Source organism: Dryobates pubescens, chromosome 5, assembly GCF_014839835.1.
Source record: "Dryobates pubescens isolate bDryPub1 chromosome 5, bDryPub1.pri, whole genome shotgun sequence".
Lineage (NCBI taxonomy): Eukaryota > Metazoa > Chordata > Aves > Piciformes > Picidae > Dryobates > Dryobates pubescens.
The window spans coordinates 20,100,874-20,128,402 of NC_071616.1; the positions used below are offsets into that span (position 1 = coordinate 20,100,874).

At 39.7% G+C, this 27,529-nt stretch overlaps 1 protein-coding gene across 1 annotated transcript in view; it reads left to right on the top strand.

Moving 5' to 3' along the window:
• The window catches only part of SYNE2 (spectrin repeat containing nuclear envelope protein 2), a 188,276-nt gene that overhangs the window by 17,222 nt on the left and 143,525 nt on the right, over positions 1–27,529 (top strand). The window contains exons 2-20 of the mRNA XM_054161733.1: positions 913–1,028; positions 9,957–10,018; positions 10,997–11,092; positions 11,358–11,447; positions 11,539–11,631; positions 12,504–12,685; positions 14,264–14,460; positions 14,956–15,056; positions 15,797–15,898; positions 16,660–16,797; positions 17,677–17,841; positions 20,156–20,268; positions 20,896–21,052; positions 22,481–22,577; positions 22,742–22,929; positions 23,090–23,254; positions 24,485–24,658; positions 26,341–26,499; positions 26,739–26,912. Coding sequence (XP_054017708.1) covers positions 950–1,028; positions 9,957–10,018; positions 10,997–11,092; positions 11,358–11,447; positions 11,539–11,631; positions 12,504–12,685; positions 14,264–14,460; positions 14,956–15,056; positions 15,797–15,898; positions 16,660–16,797; positions 17,677–17,841; positions 20,156–20,268; positions 20,896–21,052; positions 22,481–22,577; positions 22,742–22,929; positions 23,090–23,254; positions 24,485–24,658; positions 26,341–26,499; positions 26,739–26,912 — 2,532 coding nt within the window. The 5' untranslated portion in view covers positions 913–949. The remainder of the gene's footprint in view (positions 1–912; positions 1,029–9,956; positions 10,019–10,996; positions 11,093–11,357; positions 11,448–11,538; positions 11,632–12,503; positions 12,686–14,263; positions 14,461–14,955; positions 15,057–15,796; positions 15,899–16,659; positions 16,798–17,676; positions 17,842–20,155; positions 20,269–20,895; positions 21,053–22,480; positions 22,578–22,741; positions 22,930–23,089; positions 23,255–24,484; positions 24,659–26,340; positions 26,500–26,738; positions 26,913–27,529) is intronic.

A 27,529-nucleotide genomic window follows, 5' to 3' on the forward strand; every position in this document is an offset into this window, starting at 1 on the left:
GCCCTTTGTTTTGACATACACTTGGTGGATGAGTTATTAATATGTGATGTGTAAATCCTAGTAGTTCTGATGAAAAGATTACTGTTATTTAGGTAAGAAGGCTTGTTTAAGGTGAGACATTATTTAATTTTCAATTTATTTCTTTTTGAATCTGTTCAAGTTCTTGATAAAACTTAGTCAGTGTCTCAGTATCAAATTTTTCCTACAGTGGCAAATTGAACAAAATAACTACTGCAGCAACAGAAACAGTTTTACATTTCAAAGATATAGTGTATCATTTACTGATGTTGCATTAGAGATAGAGGAGGAATCTAGGGAGAGGAAAACGGAGGAGTTGGAAAGACAAAGTCCTTCATGGGCATTGAGGAGTAAACATAAATGCCAGACAGAGACGGCAGTTGTGATTATTCTCATAGGATAACTACTGGGTTTTCACTTCACTTAATCTTTGCAGATTCAGCCTAAATGGTTTCCATTCTGCAACACTTATCTGGACAGGAAGAGAGATCTGTAAAGGACAACAAATTTTTTTAAATGAGGTTTGGCAGCAACAAATCTGCAGAAGGCACTGTAAGCCTTTGTTACCCTGGCTTTCCCAAATAAAGCAACAGTTTTCAAAATTTTCTAATCTTAGCACTGTTGTTTTCATGGTAAGACACACTGGAATCCATAGTTTGTCTCGTGGAGTACTGCTGGCCACTGTCAGGAAGGAGTCAAGGGACTCAAGCTTGGATTTATGCAGTAGGAACAGTGGCTTCATTCCGTCTAGGCTAGGGAAAGAGCAAGGGAAGAAACTCAGACCAAAACTCACTGCCACACACTTGAGCATTATCAGTTTTTGTGTACTGATTTTCTTCTCCTATTTTTTTTCCTTCCCCCCCATGTGTGTGTATTGTTTGTTTGTAATTTCAGTTTGGAAACTGGTTAAAGAATCTCCACGGAATTTAATATGGCATCAAAGCAGTCATCTCCCTCAACAGAGGAGCAGGCTTCCTCCGAAATAGACGATCTGTATCTGTCGCTGCAAGGTAAGTTACTGTAGTTTTCTGTTCCTTTTTAATGTAGACCTTTTGGCAAAAATCTGTGACTGTGTACAAGTTGAAGGGAATTCTGAGAAACCTGTTAAAACTGGTGTTAGGATCAGTGAAGTTCACGTTTGTGTTTCTTTGCAGATGTTTCTGTGTTCCATGAAAGACACTTCAGCAGTGAAATGAAAGAATGGCTCTCATAGTACTTTCTCATGGTATTTTCAGATCTGTTTCCTTTTTTGGTGCAGATTTGCTCACTGGTTCATATGTTTGGTTACTCAGAGTACATGCTACTGTAAACTGTCTTCAAGGGAATTGCCAGCATGAAACAAGTCATGTCATTTCATTATATTCTGTGTTTTCAATTTACTGATAGTTAGGTGGTGGCATTAAGCTGTCTTAACTCTTTTAGTTTATTTTATTTGGCTTTTATGTTCACACTGCTGTGTGAACAGGGTGTAAGTGTAGAAAGATAGCTTGTGGCCAAAACAAGCTGAAAATTTTTGTGGTTTCTAAAGATTATTTATTGCAGGTCAGAACCTTTCATCCTTACTTGTAATAACTTGTAGGGAGGCACTCGCTGGGTGATTTTTAATTGTTCCAATTTAATGGCAGCTATGTGGTCAGTTAAGTGATAATGAGTGAATCAGAGTGGCCTCTCAGATAGGCTTTATGGCTTTTCCTTAACTGTGTGTTGAATTTGCATCTATCAGAATTTCCTGGGAAGGCTGATTTTCTTCTGAACATATCCATGTAAATGTTGATGGAGGCTATCAAGGAGGCTGGTCTGGGCAGCAGGACTAACACTGCTGGACAGCTTGCGTTCAGTGTGTTTAAGTCATGTTTCCACGGAGCTATTTCCTTTTTGCTCACTTGCAATGAAATTACTGCGGTGTTTAGTTGAAAGAAAATATCTCTAAACCAGATGGTGCAGTGGAATATTCTGCCAAGTCACTTTTACGATGTGTAGTTGCACTAATATTGTCATTGAAGCCATGTGTTTTGATGAGTGAGTGTTAACAGTAGTCTAAAGCCAAACATCTTTAATAGTGAATTTTCATCCATTTTGCTTCAGTATTATGTTTTGAGGAGAGCAAGCAAAAAACTCCTAGCAGACAGGAGCTAGTCTGAATGTTGTACCAAGCTCAGCTTGTCAGACACACATTTGTTGTGCCAGTCAAACTCAGCGTTTCGTAGCAAGAGTGAGGTGGCAGTTGTCAGGAAAAGGGTTTGGAAAACATTATCTAGCTTTAAGGCACAGAGTGCCAAATTAAAATTGCATTTGATTTTACAATAAGGTTTTATTTTGAAATAATCTTTGTCTTATTTTCTTAAAAGTCAGGCTGGGGATTATATTTTGAGTAACAGGGTTTTGATCAGTATCTCAGTCAAAGAGCCATGTTTATTAAAACAGAATTGGCTCAATTCTATTTCTTTGCTGTGGTAATTTAAGCTCCTGTTATGCTGAAATGGACACACTGCAAACCAGGGGCCAAGCATTATGCTCCTGACTGTTGTAAAACACCCAGATGCATCCTTTAGAAGTGACATAGGCAATTGGTGTAATGGTTGAAGACAGAAAAAAATGGTCCAGGCATGTCCTGTGTATGGAGCTGTGATGCTGAAGCATGTGTTCTGGGTCAAACAAGCATGGAGGACACATTCCCTCACATGGCATATAGAAACCATTAGTAACAGCACCTGAAGATTGTGATAGCAGAGGTGAAATGAGAATAATAGAATCACTCAGTAAAAGTTTTTGGTTTTTTGTTTCAGTAATAGGATTTGGGGACGAGATTTGCAAAGTGGCCAGAGACATTGATTGCTTTAAGTCTTCAAGTTCACCTGGAGAAATTTCTGAACAATCTGATTCAAGTAATGGCTGCTTATAACCGTAAGAAAAGCAGCTTACTTTTGGGGTTACTAAAGTTGGATGTAAAACTAGTTAGTATTTGATGTTCAGATTGTTAGAGTATAGCTTCAAACATCATGTACAGCATTGTATAATACACAGGATAACAGGAGATATGCATAAATAGTTGGTGCAGATGAAAAAGGTAGGAGCAAGATCAAGTCTGGATTGTTCATATTTTATTCTATGTCTAAATTCTTTTAAATCCAAGCTTCTGTTTTTCCTGAAAGATCCTGCATTGTCCTTGCACAGCCACCTAAATGCAGTGCTGAAAAGCTAGACTTACTACAGATATATCCTATGGGGAAATATTCAAGAGACAAGTTTCTCCTTCTGAGCCTGCTGCAAACATTTTGGTGAACATTTTGATACTTGCCAGAGAGATGCCTTTTTGTGGTGTGTGGACCATCTTTGAAACCTGAAGTTACTTTTGCTCCATAAGGAGCAGGCAGGAGCTTGGGGCTTGGCTAGCAATGAGCACAAGAGGAATTAATATGGGAGCCCTGTTCCATATCTCCTTTCCCGTGGCTTCCCTCTCAGCATTGTGTTGCAAGATGTCCAGCGTGACTCTCAGATGTGGAAGAGGCACTGTTGAAGTCTAAAATTGTTTTCAGCTACCTGAAATGAGGTCCCCTCCTTTGGTAAAAGAGGCTTCATGGTAATGTGCTTGAGAACTGTTATAGGTATGACTATTCTTTGCTGGTGAGCAGGAGTGTGGGATTGTAGAAGGGGAATATGCAGCCTCTTGTGAATGGGTGGCTACAGCAGAAACTGATCAGGATTTGTGGCTCTCTGGAGCGGGAATATTTTCTGCTTTCAGCATGTCAATCTGTTTATCTGTTGGAGGATCCAACATCCACTTTCCCTCCTGTGCAGGAATCCTTCCACTTTCTCCCCTAGGACAGTAAACAGACCTTATGAGTGGCATTTCCCACTAAGCCTCTGCAGAATTCTTTTCTTCCTTTTCTTTTTGTGCCTGTTGAGCTAATTCAGACACAAAAGAGTGTGTTTTAGCTCTCAGAGTTTGGGGCATGTATTTACTCTTTCACTGTTTAATTAACTACAGGGGTCCTAATTCTTGGCTCTGCTTATTAATCCTTGTGCATGTTACTGTTTATTACTGTAACCCAAAAGATGATCATGTAAGAATGTGGCTGCTAAAACTGTTCTTGAAGAGTGTTTAATTATATTAATGAATTATGTTGTTTTCAGAGTTATGTCTAATTCTTTATGAATGATTTCTCTTGAACTGAAATTGACTATCTGGTGATACATATGGATAGAGTTTTGTTGTGCAGCTTGTAGTAGGTAACACTTATCTCTGAGTAAAGGAGTACATTTCTGTGAGACCCCCTTAATTCATCCAGAGGTGAGATAGACTACTAATTCTTTGCTATGTGTTTTTATTTGTTCTAGTTCTATATTCACCTGTTTGGGCCAGTGTGTTATTACAGCAACACTTTTGGTTTTTTTCTCCTTTAACCAGAATGATCAAAAAGTCCATTGAATGTTTCTTATGATTTTTCAGAGGTGACTTTCAGAAGTCAGAAAGCTTCCCCAGGAGCTGAACTGAAGTATATGCCCTGTTTATGCTGCCTGGGTGAGGAACTGGTCTGCAGTTCCCCTAATGGCATGGTTTCATGGCATGTGACAGGGCTGATGGCATTGGAGAAGCAACTGACACATGAGACTGCCTGAAAAAAAAGTGTCAGTCATGGATATTTTTGACTGTTTCACATGCCTGGTGAAGAAAAAATAGATCATATAGATATAGAAATGTGTCTTCCTGGTAGATAAATTTCAATTTAAAGGCACTGTCAGGTGCATAACTGGTTAAAGGCTGGCATTAAAATGCTTAAGGAGGGGGATGGCTTCTGAGACGCCTGTATAAGGTATTGGAAGACACTTATGTTCAAATCCCTGCTTTCCTTAGAAAGTTTGAAATGCCACTTATCTTTAAAAATATGGTGATGTCTAAATGGTGTGACTTAATACCTTTGAGCATTTAACCTGCAATCTCTATCTGTTCCCCCAAGTATAGCACTTCATGGGCTGTTGTGGCAGTAAAGACAGTGGTGATTCAGGCAGAGCTGCTCCAGGAATAGCGTAGAAATGGCAGTAGTTCATGAGTTAATATTTATACAATATTTGGATTTGTAAAGGTCCATGCCTGTAGAAATGTTTTCATCACCTTCAGTGGGCTTTGGATGAACTTCTTAACCTTGTCAAAAAATACCATTTTTGTTTTAAATTGCTTAACACCATGCTGCTGAACATAAATGCTAGAAATAACTCTTTTCCCTACCTTCCTGTTTGCAGAGAATGAAACTCTGTTACTTGACTGGAAGGGTCTATATAAAGGGCTCAGGGGTGAATTGCTCACTCTCTCCCTGGTTGATGAGTTCTTAACAGTTTTTCTAATAGTTCCTATCATTTACAAATTGTACCTTCTCAGTGTTTAGTTCATATTAGCAGTACTGTCTTGAAGGAGCTCCCCGAGTTAACCCAGCTGACCATGCTTTGGCTCCTTTTACTGAGCCATCAGGGAGTGTAGAAATGGTTATCTTAGATGAAACTGAAATATTTAAGATAAGAAGGTATCATGGCTGTCTGTGTGCATTCAGGCTAGAGCTAGCCTAACACAACCTTTCTTCCTTCCCCACATGATGAGCATGGTACATCTGAAACACCAACACAACCAGATTTGCTGATCTGTTCCTGTTGAGCTCCACTGCTTGCTATTGTAGGCATAGCCTCAGCTGATCTGAAAGGTGAAAGGACAATATAAAAATATCATACAGAAGAGGTAATTCTATGTGGTGAAAGAAATACAAGATGACAGACAGGCTTGTGGTCATTGATTTCAAATAATTGTTTCAAATTTAATTTTTTTTTTTTTTTTAAAGAAAAAAGCCACACAGTTGTAAATGGTTCACTGAGAGTGATGCATCAATCCTCACAACAGAATAAAACCTGTTATTATTGCTGTTTGGTAATGTTATTTGATGACTGTGGACAGACAGGGTACATCTACTCTGTTACGGTTTACTTTCCACAATTCCCTGCTGAGGGAGCAGACTGTGCCTATCTGTGAGTTGCCATCTCCAACTTAGGAAGGGAAGCACAAAAAGCAACAGAGGAAAGGAGGTCAATTTTAAGCCTGGCTTTTCTGTATCACTGTTAAATGAAGGAGGAGAGTAAAACAATGGCTCCTGCTCTCTCCACCTCTTTCTCCTGGGGGAGTTAAGCACTGCTGTGGTCCCTGCCACATCTCCATGCTCCAGCCCTTAATGATTAGTCTGGTTTGTAGCACTTGTTGATAACTCATTACTGGATAAGCCAGTCATTGTCCAGCAGTATGTATTGATTTTCAGCTACCCTGTGTGACATGCTGCTTCTATGTGTTATTCTTCCCTAAAGAGTTGTTCTGAAAATTAGCTTAAAACCACAGGATTAAGTGAGACAGATTTTGGGTATTTCACATTAGCAGGCTCTTACTCTTTTCTCTTAGATCCACTTTTTGGCTGGGTGAGTTTTGGCCCAAAGAAAATAAAATTATCAGTTTTTTTCTGATAGCTTTTTTATTCTAGGTCAGTGACATTTTGAAAACTAGGGCAAGAGAAAACCAAGGTCACTTAGAGTCCTATAAAAAGGCCTAACAAAGAATCCATTCATCCTCATAAAAATAAAAATCCGTATTAATTAACCACATGGTAGAGATAAGAATTTGAGAGCTTGATTAAATCATCAGTGCTTCTGCACAGTAGAATAGGGGAGGAGCTGGGAGAGAAAACATGTTTGTCCTGAAAATTGAAATACAGCTGCCTGCCATGGTGCCAGAAGCACATCTGTATTGAGCTGTGTGTTTTGTGGACTGGATGGAAGCAGAGCGTCTGCTGCATTATAGGCTGGGGAGCTATTGGCAGGCATGGAGTTTTGTTATTGATTCATAATGATTTTTAAAATTATTTTTATAATTAGTATTTATTTGGGTAGGGAAATAAGCTACACTGCAGCTGAGGCTGCAGCTGCTTGGAGGCTGTGGCTGCTTGAAGGCAGCCTGAGGGCTTGCAGTGGGCAGCAGCTGTTGCTTGAGGAGGGTGTAAGGTGAGCATAAGTGTGTGCACTGAAATAACTGCCTTGTACTTTTGCCAGGTGAGACATTTGTCTGAGAGCTGCCCACATGAGTCAACTCTGGCCCACGTTGTATAATTCTTCTGTGCATTAATATGGACAGACTTAACCAAAACAAGACCAAAGGTCCTCATCCTAACCATCTTTCTGTAACCAGTCCCAAAAGCAAGTTCTCCAGATTTCTAGCAGAAGTGTGTGTTTGGCAAGAGCTACAGCTGGAAGAGTCACTGGCGTCAGGCAGAGTGGTTAATATTTGCTTTCCATCCCTTTTCAAGTGCCAGCAATACCAGCCTTGCCTGCCTGATAAAATTGAATGCAGCTACTCAATAATCTTGTATTAGGTAATTGGAATGGCTCCCACTTGGGTATTCAACCACAGGGTGTGGTTTGGTCCTGTGCTAACATGAAGCCAGTATCTCCATGCTATTTATGTCCTCCATGTGAGTATTGTGATGTTGATTGGTCTGTGTGGTATGTTTGCATTTGTTTTCTGTTTTCCAAACAAAACAGAATCTTGAGATTGCATTTTTGTCCATTTGTTTTAAGATTGCCCTTATCTTACTGTTCATCATGATTTCTGATAATTAAAGAGAAGGAGAAAACAATCCAGCAAGCAGGGGAAATCAACTGCTTCGTGTTCCAACAGGATCGTAGTATTACAGGTTAGAAGAGGACTGTTGAAAGATGTGTTAGTTACAGCATGCAAAACAGCCCCTGAGACACATAGTGCATGAATGTTTTTCTTGCCACTCACTTGCCCGGTGAAGCAGAAAGAGGTGCGTTGAATGGTGGGGTTAGGATAAAGCAACCTTCTGCTCCTTAAGTGGCTGTGAGCTTTGTGTACTGACGAAGCTCTGCATGGCAAGCCCTTCAGGCTGTCTTGTATGATGAAAAGCCACCCAGGATTAGTATTTGTGTTTGCCAAATTCCCAGAGTAATAAAGTGTGGGGCATTTTCCTCCAAGTGGTATTTTTATGGGCAGAACAGTCAGGGCATTTTTTTTCCCCCCAAGGACTTGATATTTTTGGTATCTCATCTTGCTCAGCCTACAAAAACATCCATATCTATTCCTGAAGTCTTGCACTTGCCTTATGTTGTCAATCTTGCCTTCACGTTAATCTTTAGTACAACAGTGGGCTTTGAGAGGCAGAAGAGGAAGAGATTGTCCTCGCCCACCCTAACTACCAGATTTGTTTCTTCTTGCAAGCTGATGGTCTGCTCATTCTCCCACTGCCTCTCCCATATGGTGCGAGGATTTACCCCATCTGGGAAATGGGCAAAAAGTACTCCTGCAGTCACCTTGGCCACCATCTTCTGCTGGACCTGGGCCATGTTCACTGCCCTGCCACTCTGCTCCTCGGAGAGCTGCACTGGGCCATGGTGCAGGACATGCAGGGGAGAACTATGAAGCTAGCACAGCCCAAAGATGATGGTTTGGGCAACCAAGACATCAATTCTCCTGACTGTAATCTTGCTCTCCCTCAAGCTCTGTTTGACCTTGTTTTGTAATAGCTGGGATATTAAAAGTCAATGTAGCCTTTTGGATTTCTATTTGAATAGGGGAGAAGTGGTGCATGACTGCCCTTCCACAGCTCCAAGCAGACACCTTGTGGGAGTAGTACTGCTTTTTGCCTGTTTTTTGGGAAGCTAAGCCAGATACTTGCAGTTAAAGCTGGTGTAGAAAGGATGAGAAAAAGGAGTTTGTGTTCCTGCTTGCTCCATGAGCCATTGGGATGGCTGTTGGTGGCAGCCCATGTGTAGTGGTTGGGCCTGAAATGCTGTAATTCCAGGAGCAAACACCTCCTGCTGTTACCTCAGAGCCATGTACAGACATCCATCTCAGGGACATATGGTTTTGGTGGTGGTGTGTCTTGGTAATGTGGTGGATTTTTGGGAGGCATCATGGGCTGCAAAGCTGCAGGAGCCATTGGCTCTGACAAGAGATGGGACTGGGGAGCTGATCTCGTTTGCCTCTGCTGTTTATGCGCTGCGTCACCTTTTGGGGGAGCTAAACATTCCTTCATCTCTGGTGCTCAAAGGCCATGGAGGAGTGCTTTCATTTCTCTTGATCTCTACTCTAGTGTGAGAAAGAGTTTAGATGTTCTTATTTTTTGAAATATGAGCTTAACCAACTTGCTTTCTCCCTTCCCAACTGTTGGTAGTTTATCACTGCCTACCAGCCTGAAGGACCTGAGTGAAGAGCTGAGTATCTATGTGACCTGGTCACACTTAGAGTCTCCTTTCACTGTTTTTCACTAGGGCAAGAGTTCAAGCACTTCCTTCTTCTTCCCTCCTATTTTAAGATGCTTTGTGCCTCTTTTTGGCTGTCAGAGCTGCTAGAAGGTCTATTCTCCAATGACAGCCTAATAGCTCTCCCCAGCCTTTCAGTTAGCCAAGACATCATATTGTGTGGCTTCACCAACAGATGCATTTATCACCTAACCCCAACCTCCATCCTAGTCTCATCACCCAACTCCATGCATGGCTGTTCTGGAATTTCAAGATGGATTTTGTACTGATGATAGCCCTGAGTCTTTCAAGGAACATTTAGTAATGGATGCAATTATTCTAGAATATTACACTGTAAAAATGTATAGTCACATTGTTGTTTGTATTTGCTGAGCTTCTGAGAAAATCCTTAGTTGCTTTTTGCTGCATCCAATATGCTTGGTGGTTGTAGAGGTCCTTGCAGTATCATCTCTGCAACCAAGAGAATACCAGCTCTAAAAAGTTGAGGAAAAAAAATAAATATTAAATAGTAACAATATCTGGAAGAACAAACCTTAGGTTTGAGATAGATGCCAGGTATCTTTTTGAGAAAGAGAAATAAACTAAGGAAATTTTTTTCCTTTAACATTTTTTTCTTTTTTTTTTTTCCCCAGTGCAGCGAGAGTTTACACAGAAGAAAACCTTTACTAGCTGGATAAATTCAATATTGGCAAAGGTAAGAAGGAAATTCTTTAGGAAGTACGTGAGTTTTGCGTTTTTGGTTTGGACCAGTTGTATGGAGCTTGAAATTTGTAGGGATAACCAAAATGAATATAAGATTTTTAGGCATTGAGTGGAAAAAGTAGCCTCTGGAAAGTGTGTGTTTAGTAGGTGCAGTAGTATTGTATTGGTGATTGTCCAAGGACATTTGTAATGTAAGTAGATGTCAGTATCTTTCTTGCTGATGTTGTAAAATATACGCGTGCTGGATTGTGGCACATGTCTCAGGGATTTATGAGGTTCTGTATTTACGATTAGTTTCACTGTGTTTAAGTAAGTATTATTCTATTATGCAATCCAAGAACATGTGTTTAATGGGATGACCTAAGTGACTGGTAAGTATTAAGACAAACCGCAGAGTAGTGTAAGTTCCCTGTAAGCCTTCACAGAGCAGCTCATGCAGTGTGTGTTGAGACTTTGACTTGCTCAGGTTAAAATAAAAGTCCTGTTTCATTCCTTTCTTGACCAGCAGCTGCTGAGCTCGTGGTAGGTTTGTGTGATCCGCAAGTGAATGAAAAGAGTTGAGGGTGTAGTTATTCATCTCTGTAGTCAAATTTGTATTTGAGGTATATTGATTAAGAAGTAAAAATATTAGTTAACTGCTTTTTTTTAACTTTCCCTTTTTCAAAGTATTGGGGTCTTTTGCTACATACCTCCTTGAAGAGTACAAATACAAGAAAATGAGGCGTAGAATAACCCTTATAAAACATAGAAGCAGGGCAAGGATGAATAGCAGACAAGCATCATAGTGTGTTAGAAGTGGCAGGATGTGGCTGGTTAGCTACAGGATTTGTATTTCAGCTTAATGAAAAAATAGAGAATGTTAAACTTTTTTTTTTTTAATATAACAATACAGTAATTCCTCATGTTCTGTACTGTATTGAACTGCAAATGACCAAAGACGGCGTGACGAGCACTGAAATTTATTTTGCAGCGTGTACCTCCTTATGTTATCTCAGACCTGTATGCAGACATACAGCAAGGACATTTGCTTTTGGATCTGTTGGAAGTGCTTTCAGGTCAACAGCTGGTAAGAGAGAGTAATAAAAATATTACCTCAATCCTTTGTCAAATCCAGCAAAGATTTCTGGATATTCTTAATTGTAACCAGATGAGTGATCCCTCTGGAATCAGAGCTATTTGCAAGTAACTTATTCTTACATTGGCACTGGAACACACAGAAGTAAGTTGATCCAAAGTAATCACTGAATCTTTGCAGGACTTCCCTTATCAAAATACAAAATAAAATTAATTTTTGCATCTGAGGATGTAACCTGTTCTTTTTTGCTTTACAGCCCCGGGAAAAGGGATCAGAAAAGGGATCAAATACCTTCAAGTGCAGAAGTAACATAGAAAATGCTTTGACATTTTTAAAGAGCAGATCAGTGAGTATTAACTTTCAAATTCACAACTGAAGCCCTTTGAGCTAGTGGAACGTTTTCTTTGTTAACAATGATCCTTTTTTTCACCCCCAAGCTCAAGCTCATAAATATTCATGTTGCTGACATTATTGAAGGAAAACCTTCCATTGTGCTCGGCCTAATTTGGACAATTATATTTCATTTTCATGTAAGTATTTCAGCAATGTAAGAGGTCTTTAGTAGAGGGGAAAAGCAAAAAAAAAGAAAAATAAGTGTTGACTCAGGTGTCTGCCAAACAAGATGAATTGGTACAAAGCAGAAGGTTGTTTTCTGACATCTGGAAGTGACAGCTCAGGGAGGAGATGCAGCAGCATGTCTTTTCTGAATCTCTGAGGTGCTTCACTGATGCAGTGATGGCATTACAGCTGAATGAACAGCGTATAGCAGCAAATGGTAGGAAGGAAGGATCCTGAGATTTTTAAGTAACTAGTTAAAATATAGGCTAAGCTTTGCCTATTTTTGTAAGGCCTGTAATGATTAAGGTCCAAACTGAGCAAGTAGTGCAAAGTGACTTCACAGTCTTCAGAGACAGCCCTCTCTTCAGTGTTGGCTGTGTTCATGGTGTGTAATTGCTGTTATTTTTTTCACACCATGACGGCTGTCTTAGTGATGTTGATGCTGAGCATGCATTATGCGTGGCATGAGGTTATGGGGATGTTTGGAAGCACAGACCCTTGGTTTAATCATGTTGTAGGACTGTAGAGAGTGATGGAGCCAAATTACTGTCTTCCAGCAAGATCCTAGCAGTGATTTAATGTAGGTGACTGGGGCTCAGGAGGACATTATGAAGCAAAGTTACATAACATTATTGTAGCTCAAGTTTGTCATCGTAAGGTACTTTGGTACCTTAGCCTATGCATTATATTTTTACGTGAACCAAACGTTTGTAATCTGATGTTTAGGGGCAGGGGATTACAGCTGTTATTGAGTCTGTTCTGTATTTTTCTGTGGCTTTTCTGCCATTGATGTCTTGATAATGCTTCATTGAAGCCTGATTAATTCTTCCATCATCTGTGATAGATTGAAGAACTTGCCAGGACACTTGCTTGTACTTACAATCAGCCTTCACTTGATTGTTCAAGTGCTGTTGACTCCTCTTCAAAGGCAAGCCCATCGGCTAATAAAAGTTCTAAAATTAAGGAACGGTGGAAGATCTCTGCAACAAAGGCTCTGTTGTTGTGGGCAAAAGAACAGTGTTCACTGTAAGTTCTTTCCAAGACTTATAAATAGTATGTTACTGATTTTCTCTATATGCGGTTATTATTTTCAACATTAGGAACAGCTTAGCAGATGTTGTTATCAGTACTTTTAGTATCAATTAGGCCCTAAATGTTTTGACATGAACCCTTTAAATATAACAACATGAAGCTAATCCTACTAATAAAGTGCTAAAATGTAAATTGAGTTGTTTGGCTTTTCTCTTTCAGGGACTTTTGTCATAAGTCCAGTGTAATGTTTACATGACTTGTTGGTTTTAATCCTTATGGTTGGCAGCTGTTAACAAAGATTCAGTAATTATTTTCTTTACAAAAATGGAAAATGTAGGATTTCTAGGATTCTCGCATCTCGTGTCTTTCTGTCAAAACGCTTCATGATCTCCAAGAAGAGCATTAGTTCTAGAGATCCTACTCCTCAATTCTAAAAGGGTGTTTCTTTATGCTCTGTTGATTTCAGAAAGGGTAGTCACAGTGTACAATCTAGAACAGATGCAGGTATTTCTGGCAAGGGACAGGCTTTACATTTTCTTCAAGGGCTACTGCTTCACTCAGTTTCAAATATGTTTTATACAGTAATGTCAGCCCTTTCTCTCTAACTCTTTGTTTGGTTTATGTTCTAATAACATTCTACTAACATTCCATGATGTTAGTGGGACATAAAGGCCTTCGTCAGCTCATCAGACACTTTCTGTTGGATTAAGTTTCCAGTTACAGAAATTTCTCACTTGGGCATATTTTAGCAGGACCGGATTTGTTGTAATGTAAAAACCAGCTCTCTCTCTGTTTTCCTCATGCTTTTGCTTGTCTTTCTTTTTCAGCAATATTGCTGTCTGCTCTGTAGCATCATTTCTGAACTGTTATTACATTTGACAGTGTTGTTAGCAATGAATCCTATAGCTTGTGGTAAAAGAAAAAAATCTTGTAAGCCTTGGCCCATTGTCCTGTAACTTAATTTGATCACCTGAAAGCCCACAGCTTTTCTGTGCTGTAATGTACTCATACAGGCTGTGTCTGGGAGGTTATCCCCGCAGTCACTGTGGCTTGCAGATCTGGGCATCTTGCAGCACTACCTAGGCATCATTTAATAGGTGATATTTTGAAGATGCTAAGGTAAATAGGAGAAAAAGAAATATTTTTTTCCTGTGGATTTTTCCACTTTAAAAGTCTGGATTTTCTAGAATGCAAAGGTGATTGCAATACTCAGTGCCCTTGCAAATACCTACGTGTTCTTCAGGGCTTTGCTGCTTGGTTTTCCATCCCATAGAACACAGAGATGTTGAGCAAAAAGATGATGCATAGAAAAGATATAAGATCAGCAAGGCTTTGTCATCAGAACAACACAAGATAAAAACATTGTGTCATTTTGCAATGGCATAAAAATCTGTGGTTGGTAGTGGGGGCTCTATTGTTGACTGACTCACCTCCTGCAGAAGTTCAGTTGGAAGGTTCACTGTAACTCCTTGGATTTGGTTCCGTTTTACTGAATTTATATTCTATTTCTAAATACTGAGTACATCTGATAAAACAGGCTGTAACATTTTGTTTCTTATAATTTTGGGGTAGGCATGGCTCTATCAATGTGGTTGATTTCAAGTCAAGCTGGCGAAGTGGACTGCCTTTTTTAGCCATCATCCAAGCCTTACGACCAGGTCTAGTTGATTTGGAACAGGCAAAAGCTAGAAGCAATAAAGAAAACCTGAAAGAGGCTTTCAAAATTGCAGAACTGGAGCTGAATATTCCACGGCTTCTCGAACCTGAAGGTAAATGATCTGGCTTTTTTTGAATCTTTATTGTCAGGAAAGGAGATTAATATAACACTTTGTGTGGACTTGTAATATGGGAAAAAGTAAGCCTATGCTAGAGTTTGAAATGGAACATTGATATTTATTGTCATGCTCAAAGCTGAGGTTCTTCATTTTGTGACATCAACCATACTCAGGATTCATAGGGCTTTTGAACTGGCAGCAAATGCAGAAACAATATGCAGCAGAAAGGCTATGAAACTTTCCTGTTCAGGGGAGAAACTTTTTCATTAGTTAATCATGTTATATTAAAATACTCCTAAGGGGGGGGGGGGGGGGGGGGGGGGGAACGTGTTCATTACATATTTATTTCTGCCAATGGTATGTTAACTGCGCTGCTGCAAAATAAACATGTTTATGGTAGTTTGTTTTAATAACCGCAGTCTAGCACGTAATTACATGATCTGGCCTCGAAGGCACATGGTTATATAAATGGTGTGCTTGCTTTCCTAGATGTTGACACTACGAATCCAGATGAAAAATCAATCATGACTTATGTGGCTCAGTTTTTGCAATACTCCAGGAATTTGTGTGAGTCTGAAGAGGACACGCAGGTATGTCATGTGGCTCATCACTTAGGCATTTAAAAGTGAGCGTGCACCATGGATACTAAGAGTATCAGTACTTCCTTGGCCCTGTTTTTAACCTGACTTTGCAGATCCCCAATTCAGCTACTGGGAGGGCTGGAATGGCTTAAACCTTTTGATACTCCTGTGTGGAAGTCAAAACTCAATGTGATAGATTTTTGCCGCTACAGGTGAAATTGCAGGATTTCTTGATTTTATTTTTTTTTTCCCATTCAACTATTACAGAGAACATTTTCAGTCCTTGTTCTCTTCATGTGTGCTCTACAGTCTGTGTGTAAAAACTGGGGTAGAGGCAGATAGATTTGCAAATGTGCAGGACAACCAGCTTTAAATTTAATAGCTTGCATGTAAAGTGGACAGAAGTTGTCAATCGCAGATCACATCAGCTGCAAGTTTTCTGTTCTCTGTCTTTTCCTTTGATAGTTTATGTATTAATTGGTTAGTCATGTATCTCCATACTAGTAATCTCCTTTCAGCAGGACTGCAATCAGGATCTTTTTTGAAATGCCATAATACATCAGGGTGCCCTTTTTCTATAATAGTGTCTGACCCAAAATTCACTAAAGTCCCCAGGAATTATTGTTTGTTTTTCAATAGTTTTGAACAGGGTTTGTCCTGTGCTCAATGTGTGTTGTTTCATGGCACAATGTAAATTGAAAACAAGGCTTGCAAAATGGAAAAATTAAATTTTCTGCTCTAATTACCAGGAGAAAGTAAGAGAGGCCATGAGCTGGTTGGCTGCACAAGAGAAGAAGTTAGCGAAGTTGCTGGGTGACACAGAGAATGAAACATACTACCAAAAGTACAAAGTAAGTTGCATTTCACATTAAACTCCCTCTGTGAAGAAAAGCGATGTTTCTGAGAATGTTTTTCATCTCCACTGCCTAAATTGAAATGTTAAATAAACTTTTAAGCTGGATTTGGAATTCTGACAATAAATTTGGTAATTGCCCTCATGTGACTGACGGAAGGGTTGGGTAAAATTCTTCCTGTTGGGAAAATGATACATGCTGCTTAATTTCTGAGCACAGCAAGTCTTTCTTTCTTTTTTTTTTTTTTTTTGGAGAGAGTGAAACTGTGTCTTTTAGTGAAATGACTTAGTTGAAGACTTGGGCAAGATTCAAGCACACAGTCCCTTTACCTCATTACTTTTGCTATTTCTGTGACAACAGTAACAGTAGATTTTACCCAACTGATGTTGTAGAGGAGTAGTTGAAGTGTTGGCTATAGACTGTGTTGAAGCTTCCTTTGATTTACACTGTAGCCAGAGTTTGTAATAAAATATCCCATGGGGTGCTGTGAAGGCAGGAATTTTCCCTTTCTCTTGGTGGGAGGGGAATGCTGTGTTCCTACTGCACTGACATTATATTAAATGCAGATCTTGCTAGCGAGTGACTCCTATAATTTCAGCCCCAAGTACTGCCTGTCTTTCCTGCTATCTTGCCTTTCCACGCATTGCACCCTTTGAAGTTAATGGCAGTCACGTCAATGTGTTGGAAGGCACTACTTGGCTTCATGAGCTCCCATCTGAAGTCTTCTTTTATTAATTGCTCTTCCTTTTTATCCCCAGGAAATGATGTCATTTATGGAAGCATTTAACCAAGAGAAAAAAGCCTTTCTGCCTGTGTTGTCATCAAAAAGAAGTGAAGCTGAGCTGTGCGAAGGCCAGCAGCAGATGAGTGAAGAGTGGGATAAACTGATCTCTCAGGTCAGAGGCGTTTCTCGCTCACCTCATTACCAGTGTGCGAGCGCGTTTGATGAAGAAGCCTAAGTCTACCCCCATAAACTCGCACAGGGAGAAGTGGGGAGTTGATGCTTTATCTGGATGAATTAAAGGGGTATTGATCCTGAACCTGAAGTGCAGACAAAACAAGTGGAGTACAGTGCTCAAGAAGAGGGAGAAGGTGACCATGTATTGCCCTTCTGCCTCCTTCTGCACATCAGGACTGAGACATCTGCAAAAAAATGCCTGCATTTGGTTATCTTTCAGTACTGCTTTTGGCTTATTTATGCTTAAAAGATTCTTTTGGGATGTAATTATGGCTCAGACAGTGATGCATCTGGGAAAAGTGTGTTAATATATTCTTTCCCATGCATGGATAGTGATGTAAGATCTGTGATGTAAGATAGTGTAGTAAGATCGGATCGGTGAGTGCTTTGAAATGACATTGGTCCCTCTGACACAAGTGGGGATGTACTGGGTCTTGCTATTAATTGCTCTTTATGAAGAGATGTTCCTCTCTGCCCCATGATGGAAGGCTGTCCAGAGCATCCCTATTTCCCCTCTATTTTGCAACTAGTTTACTACAAATTTCTCTGTTGCTGGGCCTTGAGATGGTCACTAGCCAAAGACAGTAACTGCCATATTTGCTGCAGTGTTACAGACTGGGGAGCAAACCTGGGTCTCAGGTAAACATAGCTGATTTGCAGCTGACTTCCCCAGAAGCTCCTTTTCTGAGTGGTGACCATTTGTGGGTTTTTTTAATGGGATGTCCAGAGCATCAGTTTATGGAGCTTCTAGCAGCATCTTAGGTATGGGGAACAAGAACAGCAGTGAGAAATTTAATCACTTGTTTTTCTTTTTAAGATTAATGAATGGAAAGTGAAGCTGGACCAGATGTTGCCCTCCCCTCTGGATAGCATCGAGGCTTGGCTTCAGGAGGTAGAACATCTGCAGGCAGAAGATTTGCCTGATTTGCAGGACCCATTTAAAGCAATGTTTGTCTTCAGAGAAAAAATTGTAATATTTAAGGTATGCTGATCACAAAGGAATGTTCTGCTTCAATCTGACCTAGCAAAGAACTTGTTACGAAATTGCTATTTGACGTTTTGGGAAGCGGTGAGGATATGTTTGTCTTCTGAAGATGAAAAGCTCTTCTGAACATGCCTTTGAACAATGATGAGTTTAATTAAACAACCGTATGGTTACAGTAATAACTGTAGGTTTCTGACTTCACTGGGGTGAGATTAAATTTGAGTATCATCTGAATGAGTAAATTATTATATTCTTTTTATGTGGTTCCTGCAACTTTTTTGTTTAAGTAATAACACAGAGTGATTGCATCCTTATCTTTAAATCTACGCTTAATGCATACCTCTTGAGAAAAGCACTTAGCTCAGGGTTACATTCCAGTAAGTTCATGAATTTTGTGTGTTTAAAGTTAAGTATTTGCTGAATCACCATGTAATTTCATTTAAAGAAGGAAGAGGTATTTTGATACCTTGGTACCATGCAAGTTATTAATTCTGATCTTGAAACCTTTACACTGATAATAGTTTAAACATCCTTTTGAGTTTGAAGACTTCGAAGAGTTAGACTTGTTGATGCCTGGCTGATCATCATAATGCTGTACCTGTTTGGTAGTTTTTTATGAACAAGGGGAAGGTTGGATGCTATTGTGAGTTGTTCTTAAAGAGAATTTGCAAGTAAGGGAAACAGATATTCTGTGAATAGCTTGATAAGTTGCCTTTTTGTACTTTTGTGGGTCAGTTCCTGCTATGAGAGATGGCTTTGTAAGTGACATCAGCTTTGCCAGGCTTTAGCCATCCAATGTATGATTTTTCTTGTTCAGCCTAAGTAGTGAAAGCATTTCTAAGAATGAGACAAAGAGAGAAGTGTTGTTTGTTTAACGGTTTCTTTTCTCCCATTGAACATTGTATATAAAGTCATTATGTTCCTTAAGAAGAAGAAACCCAAAATACTTCATTTCTGTCAAAACCACTTTTTCTGCTGGGAGGGCATACTGCTGAGAATTCCCCCCTCACACTCCATCCTTCCCCTAGTCCTTTTAAAGTGGATCATGTAGGCATTTTTTTTTTCAAGATGGTGCCTTGTAATGGAAATTTTACTTTCTCCTAAGATCTATGAAATTTCTCACCAATGCTCATACACATCTGACTGGAATAGTATTAACATTACAAAATCAAGTGTTTTAAACCCTTGCACTATTTTGGGGGCTGAGGGCTTCCTTAGGATTAAGCAATTTCCATTAGCATGCTTTGTGGCAGGTTTTATTACATAGAAATGAACTGTTAGTATATTTCTTTGTATGCCACTTAAGAATATGCTTATGTTATGTGCAGTGCATTTTATGGTTTATTTTTACATGAGAAATTTGGTGCTGAGACACATGCCCATAAAATATTCCCCAATCATGTGATTCAGGGAGTTAATTTGATATGCTATCAGCAGGATGTTAGATGAATATTTTTTGAACAGTCAAATGAAGTATTAGGCAGTTGTGACAGAATAGGCTTATACAACAGGTGTTGCTCTCAGTCTTTGTTAATGTGTAGCAAAGAAGAAATTTATATTCTGAGGCTGTTACAATGACACTTCTTTTTGTCCTAAAAATTATATTGAAAGTGCAGGAAAAACTGGTAGTATGGATAGTGTAGATTCATGTTCCTTACATTTAACTAGATGCATGACCATAAGGGAAATGAGGTAGTCATGTACTAAATATGCACTTTAGAAAGTGACAGAATAGAATAGAATAGAATAAACCAGGTTGGAAAAGACCTTTGAGACCATCAAGTCTAACCTATCACCCAACCCCATCTAATCAACTAAACCATGGCACCAAGTGCCTCATCCAGTCTCTTCTTAAACGCTTCCAGCAATGGTGACTCCACCACCTCCCTGGGCAGCCCATTCCAATGGCCAATCACTCTTTCTATGAAGAACTTCTTCCTAACATCCAGCCTGAACCTTACCTGGCACAGCTTGAGATGGTGTCCTCTTGTTCTGTTGGTGGTTGCCTGGGAGAAGAGACCAACCCCCACCTGGCTACAATCTCCCTTCAGGTCTCCTCTGAGCCTCCTCCTCTCCAGACTAAGCAACCCCAGCTCCCTCAGCCTCTCCTCATAGGGCTTGTGCTCTAAACCCCTCACCAGCTTTGTTGCCCTTACTTTCATTGCATTTTAGTAGGTAAAGGCACTGGAAGATTGTCTTGTGCTTGATGAGTTTTTAGTAGCAGCCTCCCTAATGGCAGGTGACTTGCAGATTCTCAGAGGAAATACTTTGTAATTAAAACGAATGGCTTACTATGTCTTTTTCTCCCCAGGGCTTGATGGATTGTTTTGATTGTCACTTGGCCACCCTTCAATCATTTAAGAATGAAGATGAGAAGAATATGCCACTAGTCTTGCCTGAAAAGTTAGATGAAATGAAAAGAAGGTTGTGATCCTCAAATTCTCTCTGCTTTAGCCGTATTGTATTCTTGTTCTACTATAGATTTGCTCTACTATTCTGGAGAAAACACATAATTATAATCTATGCCTTGCAGACAAAGAGCATTTTCTGCCTAAGCACAAACTGACTGTTATGTGGAATAGGCAGGTTCATTCAGTGGTCCACTGAATGTCTAACTGTGTCTAGAAACTCATTAGGAGGAACTTTTCAGGTGTCCTTTGCTAGCATGGAGCAGAAACACCCACTGGGGTAGGAAAGACAGGGGCATGGATTCTCTAATTTTACTTTCCACCTTTTAAAATCACTGAGATCTACAGGTTGTGTATTCTGTTGGAGGGTATTTTTTTAACCTGAGCCCCTTTGACATACAGATGGTAGATGCCCATGTTCTGGACATTTAAGGCTTTTCATAAATTGAGCAGTCAATGTTGGCTCCTTATGTTGTTACTCAAAAACCCAAGCTATTGTTTTCTTTAAAATTTTCTCCTCTCATAGCAAAATAATGTTTATATATATGTAATTCTGGGTTTTTGGGCTAAACCCCATATACATTGATGCTTTCTATATCCACTGATTTTTGAGTCAACTTATGGAACACTCCACTGTTTGCAGATTCAGCAACATTTGTTTCACAAGCTGCAATACCTTTCTTGAATACCACTATGGACTGTGCTCAGCTATTGCCAATGAGGTGATGTTAAAGCTAAATATCTGGGACATGAAATATGGGACAAAAGAATCTGTTGAAACACTGCTGGAAAATTGGAATGTAAGTTCAAAATGTTTGTATTGCACTCTGACAATAATTCTTCCTCACTTCTCTTTAATTCAAACTTGTGTCTGTTGTCATCTCAAGATACTATGGTAGCTGGTGGAAGCATGGTAGCCTTGTGAAATCGGGGATTTGTGCAAAGTAGGACAAGTAGATTTTCTCAGAAGTTTTCTTTATGCCTTTCCACTTCCTTTCTTCAGCTTGGAGAAAGAGTGAGCTGTGACTGTTTGTAATTTTCTCCCCGCCCTTTTTTTATTCTTTATTGGGGAGATTTATTTTGTTCTCTGGACTTTTTATAGGGCTAGCAGTAGCAGCCCTTCCCTAACTCAGGCCTCTCTCAGGTGGTTCAGTGGTTGCTGTCTTAAAAAACAACCATTACCTACAGTGCTGGCAGCCTTTTGCTGTTGCCTCATCCTTTTCCCACTTCTTTACCTCCATATGCTTCATGCTGTATCATGAATTGTCTTATTTTTCATATTTTGAGCTTAGCTAAGCTCTAGGGCTCAAGTTATTAGGATGACACCATGAGTAGACCTATGAGTGGGGTTAGGTTGCCCTACCCCAAATAGTGACAAAAATGCATCAAGAATAGAGGCAGAGAAATGAAAATGCTGATACTATCAGTTTTGCCTCATCTCTAGTTGATGGAACCCCCCTGGAATTCCATCTTATCAGACTTTTTGAAGAGTTTCTTGGAAGCTTTTCAGACTGACAAATCCTTAGTTAGATTAGTGGGAATTTCACCAGCATGAGAACTGTGGAAGCAGGAAGCAAGAGGCTGTGTAAAATGCGTGTTTTCCTGAGCAGTGTTAACCTTACCTTGTGGTGGGAAGGGATAGGATAGGACGCTGGATAGGATGTTTATAGGACTGGGGAGTGCTGGGCTAAGATGCAGCTCAGAGGGGAGCCAAGGATCAGCACTCATCCCCTGTGTGAATGTTGAAACCACCTCTGCTCCCATTTCTTTCTTTCTTATCATTTCTATCCCCAGTTCACATGTTGATCTGTGGCAGAAGCTAGGCACGTCAATATTTCTGTGTGTGCAGGGAAACCTACCTTACACTTTCATCATTTTTTTTGACTTCCATGATTAAACTCTGCCTGACTTATTCTAGATGCCATTTCTCAATATTGCCCTAGGGCCTCAACTTTTTGAAATAAACAGACCTGACTCATGCAGGGCTGTGACTCAGACAATGGAATTCAGGAGTTAACATTCTCATTTAAGTTATTCTCTGCACAAGCAGAAAATAAAACAGGTCTGAAGGGTGCAGATGACTTGCTGGATGGGCTTTGCTAAATTTACATTTAACCTGCAGGTCACAGTCTCATATTTAAAAGAAAATTGTACCCCAAGCTGCATTTCCTACCTTAGTTCTATGTGGGTTAGTGTTACCCATGCCAATTACTTTTCACTTTGGGCAGAATTTCATTGAAGAAAAGAGACTCGAAATACAACTAGAAACAGCTACTCACATCTGTGAAGATCTGAAGAGCAAAAACATAAGCAGTACTGGCTTAGGTAAGTTCATGCACATAAACTGACAAGAAGTCCTCTATTTTGAACTGAATTGATGTGCTCTCACCAATTTTAATCCCACTTAAGTTTTGTGTAAAACACTGTTTCTATGTAGTTAACTTCTCTGTTTCCAAGTGTGTAATGATATTCTCTTTTGGATGTCCTAGCTGGAAGTCCTCAAGATATTAACAGACTTTTTAAGACAGTGGAGTCAAAGATTTCTATGTGCAGAGATTATGTTTCCAATGTAAATACAACCCTGCAGAAAGTCTTGTCTTCCTGGGGTAATTATACAGAAAACATCCACTTACTAAAGACATGGCTGGAGGAAAAACGAAATGAGCATCCAAAAGAGGTACGTGGCTGGATTTCTCTTTGTAATAATAGAGATTCTTGGAAGCCTTCTGGAAGTAAAGCATTATGCACAACAGTGGTTGTGGCTTTTCTATTCCTCATTTTTGGAAGTAAACCTCTGGCAGGATTCTACTTTAAATTATTTCAATGCTTCTGTCTAGATCCCTGCTGAGATCCTGGCAAATTGGAATTCAGTTCATGGTTCCCTAAATGAAGCTGGGAACTATCTCATCGAAGTCAGCAAAGAGCAAGTTGGGTCAAATATTGCTAAAGAGCTGAAGAAACTGAACAGGAGATGGGCGAAGTTCATCAAGAGGACACACTTTGTAAGTTACTGGTTTCATATGACATTTTTACAATACAGCCTTGAAATTATATTTTCTAGTCTTATCAGCTTGCTAATAAAATATTAATAAATCTTTTAGTTAACTGAATATTGCCAGTTTTAGAACAGGAAGAACAGAGAATACACAGAGGCTTCCCATTAAGTCTTTGTGACTTAGTTAAATTTTTTTATGACATGATGGAAAATCTTCCTGCAGAATAAAGCTCTTTATTCAGTTTTGAAGATGAGAATAATCAATTTGTTAGGAGCTTGTGAGCCTTTGATAAATTTTATCATGTCTAATACAGCTAGTAATTGTTGCTGCACAGATATATCTAGGTTTGTGCAATTTTACACCAGCTCACTTGACAGGTTTTTAGGCTGTTGTAAATTTCTAAGCAACCTGCTTAATGTTATATTTATATTACATTTCCTAGAATGCTTTCACAAGAATGACATTTTCATTCTGCCTGGGAATGTTAGAGCTCTTATTTTTCCAAGTTGCATGTTTAATTTATTAAAGGTACTGCTGTGACAATAAACCATGGCAAAAAAATTACAGCGTTGTTGTAGGAGATGAGCTTAGTGAGAATGCAGGAAGATCAAAGGCAATATGTTCCCAAGGATAAGGGAAATCTGGAGTTTCCTAGAAAAACCCTTAGTAAAAGATGCTTTTGGGGAGTATATTCAGAGAGCAGAGATAAAGAGGCCCTTCTCACCCTTTCAATGACTTAAGGACTATAGGAGTATATCTGGCACTGTTTTGGACATTATGGCCATAGTATATGATACTTATTTTTGTATATAAAAGGGCAAGGGCAAATGCTCAAGCTCTGGCCTGAGACTGTCAATACCATTAAACTGTAACATGCTCTCTGGGCTGGATTTGACCAACAGCAGGTATTGTTCTCTTGGAGAATTGCCTGGCATCACCTGGGGGATGCTACAGCTCAGGAATTATTTTCCATAGTAGTGTGGCTGTAGCTTCTTTGCTCATAGGGGAGAAGGTGGGCTATATGGGCACAGGTTGTACCATCCCACCTGCTCTCAAGATTGAAGGACTGAGCCTCATGCGGTTTGTTTACCAATCTGTTTGACATTTATTTCTCCTTCAATTCTTGTTAGGTGCAAAAGCTGAAATGTAGTCTAGTAGTGACTGTGTTGCAGAAGGGTGGAGAAATCCATGAACTGATGACAGAAATTAACATCTTACTCTGCTCTTTGTTTATAGCTTGATGAAGGGAGCACAGATGCTGCTAAAACAACAAAGGAGCTTCCAGGAAGTCTGGAGAAAATTGAAGAGCTCCTCAGAGGAGTGGAGAGCTGGGCAGCAGAGACTGGACACCTGCTTAGTGAGATTGGTCATGAAGGTCCTGTGGAACCTGAGAAGGAGGAATGTTTGCAGGTGAAAATGGAAATATATTGCTTAAAATACTTGTTCATAATGTTCTCATCTTTCAGCATGGATTTGTGGTTGGGATAAAATGAACTGTTAACAGTAAAGCAGAAATGAATGTGGATTTTGTGCTGTAACACTAGTGAAATATCAAGGCAGCTCTAGTGTTTGATGTTATTTCCTAGTATCGCTCCCAAAGAAGCTATAAATGAATCTTCCCACACCAGTATGTCCAGATGACAGGCAAGTGCCAATGAAGTGCTGTTGGTGCCAGTGATCTGCAGCTTGCTCTTGAGCTGGGCTCTGCAGTACAACATTTGCAGCAGATTGAAACTTTGCAAGGTGCCGAGTTGAGAATTTCCTCTGGTCACACAGTACTTCATCTACATCATCAACCCTCCAGTGCAGGGAGGAGGTCTGGGACAACTTAGCTGTATTCAAGGTTCACCTGTCAAAAATTGTAGTACTTGAAGTATTTTCAGCAGTATGCTGGGTAATTTGTGTGTCTCATCTTATAGGCAATTGCTCTAAACAGCTAGCACTGATGAATTTCTTGTTACTTCCACTAGTGTCTACTGTTTCCCATGTCTCTATGTCAGGGATTACTGTTTCCCACCCCAGCAGTTGGCAGGTGGAAATATGTACGTAGAACTCTGCAGCTCCAGTACAAAGTCTGGTGTGTTTTCTTCACCAGCCAGTGAAGGTGAGACTAAACAAGCTTTGTACTGGAGAAGGTGAAGCACTGTTTTCTGTTACCTTTTGCAATTTCTACAACATGGACAGTGTCATCTTAACAGCAGGGAGGTGACCACCAGAAGGAGATTTCATTTGAGCTCCTCTGTCTAAATGCCATAATTAAACAGTGATCTTCTTTGGTATATTAAATCCACCTACAATAACTATGAACCCAAATTAGTGTTAGTTTACTTTATGAAAAGCATCTCTTCGTCTTTTCGTAATTGGAGGCATATGTTTGTAAACTAAGCCTTATTTTGACAATAGGTTGTTGAAAACGATGAAGTAATACAGCCTCCAAAAATGTCACAGGTTTTGCATCACCAAGCCTGTGAGCAAAAGAGATCAGGTCACTTACTACCTGTGGTACAATAGGTCGAGATGCAGAATACAGCACTAATTGTCATTAGAAGAATACTAACTGACAACTTCAAACAGGAAAACATGCTTGAATATTCATCGGTCAAAACAGCTCTCATAACGACATTTCATGATAAATATTCAAATATGGCACACTGCTTTCGCATGCTAAATACCCAGCTGCTTCCTGCCTTTTAGTTCTGACTACCAAGAAAATCTGAGCCTTGATACATGCTTACTTTAAGATGACTTCATGATCAAACAATGCATATCCAAATGAATGGTTTGCACATTTATTTGGAAAACATATTTAAAAAATACTAATGGGCTCTGAGGCAAATCCATGGGAGATACCACACTGACAGAAAGACTGTTTCAGGAAGCAGAATCCCCTGTGGATGGCAGCAAATTTCTTTCTCTCTACACAAAGATTTTGCAGTGTAGTACACTGACCATAATCAGAATAAAAGGGTTTTCTTTTTTTTTCCTTGATCAGATATTGACCTTCCATGATCAGTGCTGACTTTTTCATTCAGTTCTTTTAAACAAAAGGGCATAAATACCTTAGTGGCTTCTAATGCTTTTCATTTAACCAGAGCTTGGCTGCAAGGGGGATCTCATGCCAAGAACAAGTTGTGGCAGCAGAAGAGACACTGCAATCCCTGGTGCAAAATGCTTCAAGTTGGACATCCCAACAGCATTCTCACACCACTGGGCTGCAGGCACGAGTTAAGGAAGGCAGAGAGAAAGTAGAGGTACTCTTTTTTTATTGTTATTGTATTTTATATATGTATCTGTAATTTTAGCATTGTGTGATTAGGAAGACTTACAGTCATGTAAAATAGAAGAGGTTTTATACTGTTTTAGTCAGTCTCTCAAACTCTCAGTGGAGCAAGAACTGGAACTGTGCAACGATCACTTGAGTGATGTTATGAAGCAAGAGATGTAATTACTTGCACTTACGCATGTTCTGAAAAGTCCTTTTTCTTCCAAGGCTCTCATGAGTGACATGAACAACATCTTGTCCAAATCTGAGAAGAAACCCTCAGAGAATGAGGCTTTGCTCAGTTTTGAAGAATACCAGAAAGAACTTGAGGCCTCCATTTCAAAGGCTGTGCAGCTTATCAGTCAAAAATTAAGTCCCGAAGAATGTATTTCAAGATACAAGGTGAGTTTGGTTTCTGAGACAGATGAATTTGAGTTTTACTCAGTGCTATTTAGCATCTAAAATCTGAGGTACCACTGAGAACAATGCCAGATTAATTTTTTTTTGGTTGCTGTTTATGCTTTTCTCAGCATTTTGATGTAGCATTGCCAGCATATATTAACTTGGCAGACAGTTTGAATGAAGAAATGTAAATTTGTGTGGCAGTTTATTCAGTTCCCTGTCTTAACTGAAATTACCCATCATCCCATCAGAGCTCATCATGTTCTGAATTGCAGCCAATTTTTTTGCCTGATTAATAATTAATTTGCCCATCAAGACACACATGCCTGAATTCTTGAGCAAGTTTCTAAAGAATTATTACAAATACTGAATCTCCCTTTTCCCCAGTGGTAAAGAAAACGTCTGATCTCAAAATCTGAATCTCTTAAAGGGGTCCTCAGTAACACATCAAAAATGGAAATGCCCAAAATCTGTGTTGCTTGATCTTGCAGGCTGACACCTGGGCAGCCCTGTGCTAGGAGCAGTGCAGAGCTTCACTCCAGGATGCCTCTAACCGATCAACACCCACTCCCAACTTGGTGTCATCTGCAAATTTGCTGATGACTGACTCAATGCCC